The 8,452-nt window shown below is 38.6% G+C and overlaps 1 protein-coding gene across 3 annotated transcripts in view; it reads left to right on the top strand.

Annotated features, from left to right (window-relative positions):
- Positions 1 to 5,437, top strand: part of reeld1 (reeler domain containing 1) — a 14,948-nt gene extending 9,511 nt beyond the window's left edge. For 2 of the 3 annotated variants that reach the window (XM_087305018.1, XM_087305017.1), the window contains 2 exons: positions 1,695 to 1,819; positions 2,281 to 5,437. In XM_087305018.1, coding sequence (XP_087161144.1) covers positions 1,695 to 1,819; positions 2,281 to 4,868 — 2,713 coding nt within the window. In that variant the 3' untranslated portion in view covers positions 4,869 to 5,437. 3 annotated transcript variants of the gene reach the window in all.
- The last annotated feature ends 3,015 nt before the right edge of the window (positions 5,438 to 8,452 follow it).

Genomic DNA, 8,452 nt, shown 5'->3' with positions numbered 1-8,452 from the left:
TTAAATGGCTTAGTCATGTTTTCATCATGACAGTTTACTCTGGACATTTTTTCAATGCAAAAAAGTTTTAGTGACACGTCCTGAAAATGCTCAAGACAGCACTATATATACTATTTGCACAGCCATTTGAAAACTACAGCAAAGTTAGACATCACTGCATTTAGTGAGGTATCTGAGTACAAGACACTGAATATGTATGTTTCACATTTTTACTGCATTTGCTCGTTGCAATTCTAATTTATTCACAGCATTGTGCAAAGAATAAACACACCCTTATTTACAACAAGCATAAGCTTCCTTTGGGTAAAGCTGGGCACAACTGTAAGCTATATTGCAGTATATATTGGACCTGAACCTGCAACATACACAGGTCTGTAAATCATTCATCAAATTGTTTAATTTTGAAGACATTTTTAGAAAAATGAAGATTACATTTTTTTTTTTTTTTGCTAGACAGATTTTGACAACTAGTTCACCATTTTTGTTTGTAATGACTGAAGTAATGAAATGAGGACTGTTAGTTTTATATGCAATGACTATTCAGCATTCACAAGTCTAGTTAATTTTGACTGACATGACATAAGCAAATGATAATGTTATAAACAGCAGAGAGTTGTATGAAAGCAATTGATGCATGTCCAAAAGTATTCGCAATTTGTTGGAAGGAATGAGAAACTGCTACTATGATGTGCACAAATGACTAATTGTTTTGAGAAATGCATTAACTGTTGTGCAAATGTAAATAGTTCTGTGAAAAATGCACCAAAGCGACTGAGAAAAACTTTAAACACACGCACAAGTTCAAACCTTCATATAAAAATAAGTCCAGTACTATAGAATGAAACCAAAGATCAAAATCATCCCAATTTATTTATTCCATAATGGCGCCCTACAGTTACAACTTCTACCTTCCTTTAGCACAGGGATCACCAAACTTGTTCCTGGAGGGCCGGTGTCCTGCAGATTTTAGCTCCAAACCTAATCAAACACACCTGAACAAGCTAATCAAGGTCTTACTAGGTATACTTGAAGCACCCAGGCAGGTGTGTTGAGGCAAGTTGGAGCTAAACCCTGCAGGGACACCGGCCCTCCAGGACCGAGATTGGTGACCCCTTCTTTAGCATACCAAAAGTTCGTTCTTTCATTCTATCTATCTATCTATCTATCTATCTATCTATCTATCTATCTATCTATCTATCTATCTATCTATCTATCTATCTATCTATCTATCTATCCATCCATCCATCCATCCATCCATCCATCCATCCATCCATCCATCCATCCATCCATCTATCCATCTATCTATCTATCATCTATCCATCCATCCATCCATCCATCCATCCATCCATCCATCCATCCATCCATCCATCCATCCATCTATCCACCCATCCATCCATCCATCCATCCATCCATCCATCCATCCATCCATCAGTTGACTTCCATCATATTTGTTTTTCCTACTATGGAAGTCAATGACTACAGGTTTTCAGCATTCTTTAAGATATCTTATTTTGTGTTCAACAGAAAAAGGAAACTCATAAATGTTTGTATTCACTTGCGGAAAAGTAAATAGTGACTAAATCTTCATTTTTGGGTGAATTATCCCTTTAACCAGAAACACATGAAGGAGTTTTTGGCTGAAAATGTAATCATTAAACTGGTCTGGTGTGTTTTTGGTCAATGTCTCTCTGCAGCATCACGCTGGTTCAGTCCTATTTTGTGTACTGGTCTCGAATCAGATCTGCAGTGGTGCATGATGGGACACGTAGTTCTCAGAGCACTAAGAGTGTTACAGGACAACCACTGGTGAACACATCAGGTAAATAAACCAAACACATAATATGGGTTAGAATTAAATCACCACTAGAACACATTGGAAAATGCATTGCACTGGCAACCTGAACACTGACTGCATATCCACAATCCCCAAAAATAGCAATACCCTGGTATTAAATTAGTATACTGCCTAGCAACAAGCCAAAACACCCAGTAACCACATGATGACAATTCAGAAAACCCTAGAAACCACACATTACTACTTGGTGACAATCCAGAATACCCTAGCAACCACAGTGACAATCCAGAATACCCTAGCAACCACAGTGACAATCCAGAATACCCTAGCAACTGCAAAAAAAACAAAACAAAAAAAATTAAACAATGACAAAATGTTAACAACTGCATGCCTTGACAGAAATGTAAACACTTTGTATGCTTTATTGAATGTGTATGTGTAATATGTGTATGTGTGTGTGTGTGTGTGTGTGTGTTTCTGTGCAGCCTCAATACTGGAACCAACACCCAAACACACATCCCTCTCCAAACACACAACAACATCCACACATTCAACATATACCAACACACATTCACCATCTAACACAAACACCAACCCACATTCACCATATACCACACACACAACCCAATCTGTTAACACACAAACAAACACACAATCCTCAAGTGCCTTCCAAACACCTTTATCTTCATATAAACACACAACTACACAAACAAACACACAATCACCTCTATTGTCACATAAACACACAACTACACAAACATTTCCAATCACACCCTCAACCCAGAGCATCTACAGCTATACACACACCGAAACAGACATAAACACACAAACACTTAACAATAACACACACAAAACCACTAATAACAGCACACACACCACCCCAAACCTGCCTCACAGTGCAGATGCACACACATTTACACACACTACACACTCCAAAACAGACGTAAACACACAAACCCCTGATAATAACACACACACCATCCCAAACCTGACTCACATTGTAGATGCACACATATTCACACACACTACACACACCAACACAGACACAAACACACAACCCCCTGATGATAACACACACACAATCGCTTATAACAGCACACACACCGTCCCAAACCTGACACACAGTGTAGATGCACACACATTTACACACACTTTACACACCAAAACAGACACACAAACCCCTGATAACACTAATAACAGCACACACACCTTCCCAAACCTGACTCACAATGTAGATGCACATACATTTACACACACTACACACTTCAAAGCAGACACAAACACACAACCCCTTGATGATAACACACACACAATCGCTTATAACAGCACACACACCGTCCCAAACCTGACTCACAGTGCAGATACACACACATTTACACACACTACACACTTCAAAGCAGACACAAACACACAACCCCCTGATAATAACACACACACAATCGCTTATAACAGCACACACACCTTCCCAAACCTGACTCACAATGTAGATGCACACACATTTACACACACTATACACACCAAAACAGACACACAAACCCCTGATAACACTAATAACAGCACACACACCATCCCTAACCTGACTCACAGTGCAGATACACACACATTTACACACACTACACACTTCAAAGCAGACATAAACACACAACCCCCTGATGATAACACACACACAATCGCTTATAACAGCACACACACCGTCCCAAACCTGACTCACAATGTAGATACACACACATTTACACACACTACACACTTAAAAGCAGACACAAACACACAACCCCCTGATGATAACACACACACAATCGCTTATAACAGCACACACACCGTCCCAAACCTGACTCACAATGTAGATGCACACACCTTTACACACACTACACACACCAAAACAGACACACAACCCCCTAATAACGCTAATAAAAGCACACACACCATCCCAAACCTGACTCACAGTGTTGATGCACACACTACACACACTACAAACACCAAAGCAGACATAAACACACAAACCCCTGATGATAACACACACAAAACCACTAATAACAGCACACACACCACCCCAAACCTGACTCACAATGTAGATGCACACACCTTTACACACACTACACACACCAAAACAGACACACAACCCCCTGATGACACTAATAACAGCACACACACCATATCAAACCTGACTAGTGTAGATGCACACATATTTACACACACTACACACACCAAAACAGACATAAACACACAACACCCTAATGATAACACACACAAAACCACTAATAACAGCACACACACCGTCCCAACCTTGTTGTTACAGTCTCAAAGTGTTGATACACACACATTAACACACACTACCAACACCAAAACAGACACACAAACCCCTGATAACACTAATAACAGCACAAACACAATCCCAAACCTGACTCACAGTGTTGATGCAGACACATTTACACACACCAAAACAGACATAAACACACAACCCCCTGATGATAACACACACAAAACCACTATTAACAGCACACACACCACCCCAAGCCTGCTGTTACAGTCTCACAGTGTTGATGCACACACATTTACACCCACTACAAAACAACGAGCACACATTCACACACAGTTCCTCACAGCATCCCTCCATCCTGAACCTTCTCCAGCTCTCCGACGCTCTTCATCTGAATTTTTTCCATCCTGGGAACCAACAGAGGGCGCTGTGTCTCAGACGCAGCGCAAAAAACACCCTTCTGATCAGTTTGGGGATGTTCTCAAACCTCCAAAACCACCCAAAACCCCGTCTGGAGCTCCAGAGGGAGGAGGGAAGATGCCTGAGCGTGTGCCCAGCCACAGCGCATCTGAGCTGGGCTTACTCTTGGGTCTCTCTGCTGCTCTGGGAATGGCTGTAGCTGTGGGTCTCCGGTACCTGCAGAGGAAACACTGTCGAAAACGCACCGCCGTGTCACTGAACGACCGCCATCATGATGACAGAGGAATCATCCACGTCCAGGAGTGTGGAGACCTGGTGCAGGTGCGCAAAATACGGCAGAACAGTTTCCTGGTGCTGCAAGCCGAGTACAACCTCATAACACCACAAGGAAACTGAACGTCTGAAAATACAGTCGAAGTACAGTAGCATGCATTTGGGGCTCAGTAAGATTTCTTTATACTCCTTGTCACTTACATACAAATTATATATAATAATAATAATATAATAGAAACCCTAGCAACCATCCAGAACACCCTATCAGCTTGCTTTCTATGACATAACACCATAGCAAACATTAGGAACACCTTATCAACTTGCCTATATAATTAAACTTAACTGAATGATATTAAAGTGATGCGTACACCATTTCTGCGTTTTGAAACCACGGCAACAGCTTGAGGTTTGTAGTCCACAGCATGTTGTTGCAATGTTTACAGTGCTGATCCTATACCTCTGCTTCCCACCGCAGCCTCGATTTCATTCTTTAAAACGCCGGTCGCATGAAATAGAGATATATACATTTCTGGAGATCACGAATTATGTAGCCAGAGATACGTACGGCTGCAATTCTTTAAAATGAACACTACGGGGTGGTATGATGGCGTTCCTTTTCGAGCTGCAAGCTGACCGCTAACCTCCATATGGACGGCTTTCCTAGGGAAGAGGGTGCACTCAAAAAAAAGAAATTGTTGAATGAACATGATTTAATCGTGGCACCCTTTATGCATCTAATCCATTTAAGTCAGGCGTGTCCAAACTACGGCCCGCGGGCCATCTGCGGCCCGCAATCAGTTTTGTGGCGGCCCGCGAGGCTTTTTATAAATATCAATAGAATCTGGCCCGCTATACAAAAATGAACGTAATTCAATAAATAACCACCGGGTGTCGCTCGGTCCGTCCGTCCGTCCGTCCGAATTATTAGCCCCTCTTTGATTTATTTCTTCTTTTTTTTAATATTTCCCAAATGATGTTTAACAGAGCAAGGACATTTTTACAGTATGTCTGATAATATTTTTTCTTTTGGAGAAAGACTTTTGTTTTATTTCGGCTAGAATAAAAAGCTGTTTAAATTTTTTTATGAACCATTTTAAGGTCAAAATTATTAGCCCCTTAAGTCTTCAGAACAAACCATTGTTATAAAATAACTTGCCTAATTACCTTAACTAGTTAACTTGATTAACCTAGTTAAGCCTTTAAATGTCACTTTAAGCTGTATAGAAGTGTCTTAAAAATATCTAGTCAAATATTATTTACTGTCATCATGGCAAAGATAAAATAAATCAGTTATTAGAAAAGAGTTACTAAAACTAATGTGTTTAGAAATGTGTGGAAAAAAATCTTCTCTCCGTTAAACAGAAATTGGGGACAAAATAAATGGGGGCTAATAATTTAGGGGGGCTAACAATTCTGACTTCAACTGTATATATATATATATATATATATATATATATATATATATATATATATATGCGTGTCTGTGTGATGTATGTAAAATTTGGCCCGCGACAACGTTTGTTTTTTTGCATCTGGCCCTCGGCCCAAAAAGTTTGGACACCCCTGAATCAAGTAAACCTGAACTGCTTTGAACATGTTGTATGAACACAAAGCACATTTGTAGATAAAACATGGTTTCAATATGTCAGTCTAACTTCTTTGCAACTAATTGACTCAAAATGTTTGTATTGTGTTATTCTAATTAAAATGATTCTAATTTACTCAATGTAACACTAAAGCTTTACTTTAACAAAATTATGTCTTGTTAAATCAGCTAGTAAATTTCTTGTTCAATATTGTTGTTTAAATTCATTCATTCCTTTTCTTGTCGGCTTAGTCCCTTTATTAATCCAGGGTCGCCACAGCGGAATGAACCGCCAATTTATCCAGCAAGTTTTTTTTACACAGCAGATGCCCTTCCAGCCGCAACCCATCTGGGAAACATTCACACACACACTCATACACTACAGACAATTTAGCTTACCCAATTCACCTGTACTACATGTCTTTGGACTGTGGGGGAAACCGGAGCACCCAGAGGAAACCCACGCGAAGGCAGGGAGAACATACAAACTCCACACAGAAACGCTAACTGAGCCAAGGTTCGAACCAGCACCCCAGCGACCTTCTTGCTGTGAGGTGATCGTGCTACTCACTGCGCCACTGCCTCGCCTTGTTGTTTAAATTACATTTTTAAAATTACAATACTATGAAGCAAGATTTAAAATTAAGTAATTCAACACAAAAAGGACAGAAAACATGTATATATATATATATATTTCTTTTATTATAGCCTTTAGCAGGCACCAATCACATTTAAACAAATTTCTTCTTTAATATTCTTATACAAAATGTCATATAATATCCAAAATTGGAATATGTAATATAAAATGTATAAGAAACATTTAGCCAACAAAATAACCTTGGCTCTTAAGAAAACTGATCCCCAAGCAATACCTGTAGGTCGTTAACATCATTTTTTTTACCAATTGAGTTTAAACAGCTTTCTACACTTTGGTACTCCTATTCAAAATGTAAAAGTATAAAATGTATAGGACACATATAGCCAACAACATAACATGCATAACATTCAAGCTCTTGGGAAAACCAATTCCCAAACTGTGCCGAAAACACATTTTTCTTGTCAATTTGAAGCGTCTCAGTCTTATTGAATCAACATTTTCTGATCAAATTCATTTGATTATATCTTGATTCAGTTTCAAATAACATGAGTTAATCATTTAACATACGTAAACTTGATTTGTTCTTTTCAATCTGACAAATTTTTATTTTGTAAATCCAATACATGCCTAGTTGATTTTTTTGAGTGTGGGCGGATCAATTGGTGCTTTTGAAAACACTATTGATTGGGTTTAGGGAAGGAGGAGAGTGGGTCAGTCAGTCGACAGCAGCCTCTGGTAATTTACGCTAGAACAACTGGTGCAAATGGCACTCGCGAGAGAAAAACTGCAAAAAAAAAATGTAGCTCCTGGGACGTTTTTGGCGCTCTCCAGAAATGTATACAGGGGTACATAATCAGACTGAGCCGGGGTTGGATTTTTAAAATGAATTTGTAGCATCCTTGCTGAATAAAAAAAGCTTTGATTTCTTGGAAAAACTAATTTTACCGACCCCAAAACATGCATACGCTAGTTTTTCTGTGTACAGTATACAGATATTCAGTATGTAAATAACACCTGTAGGTTGTGTGACTGTTCAAAATTCATTTCTATTCTGAATTTTAATGATGTGATAAGACCGGGTTGCTTGATTTTAACCCATAGTATACTACTATTTAATTTACTATATAGTATATTCTTTCAAACACTGATAAAAGTATGCAGAAAACAGTAATCTATTTTACACACTTACTGTATTAAACCCCCTCAAAGACAGAAAAGCAGGAAGTGCTTTTGCCTTTAGCGATATTTCAGTTGTATTTAATAACATGCATAAATGCTAATAAGATACATTTTAGTCTGAATACTAGTTTTAAAAAATTGTTCACACTCTAAATAACATATAGAGAGAGTAGAAAAGTATTAAAAGTGCATGGTGTGTAAATCAGGGTATGCTAACATGAATGTTTCAACTAAAAACAGTAACAATTCATCTTTCAGCTGGTTATTTGAATGACAACAGCATTTCAGAGGCTTGAAAACGCAAAAAAAATATTAATAAAAAAAAAAAAACAATGATTGTATTTG

This window comes from Danio rerio, chromosome 23 (assembly GCF_052040795.2).
Source record: "Danio rerio strain M-AB ecotype USA chromosome 23, GRCz13ab, whole genome shotgun sequence".
Taxonomy (NCBI): Eukaryota; Metazoa; Chordata; class Actinopteri; order Cypriniformes; family Danionidae; genus Danio; species Danio rerio.
This window is presented reverse-complemented; position numbering and strand designations above follow the sequence as displayed.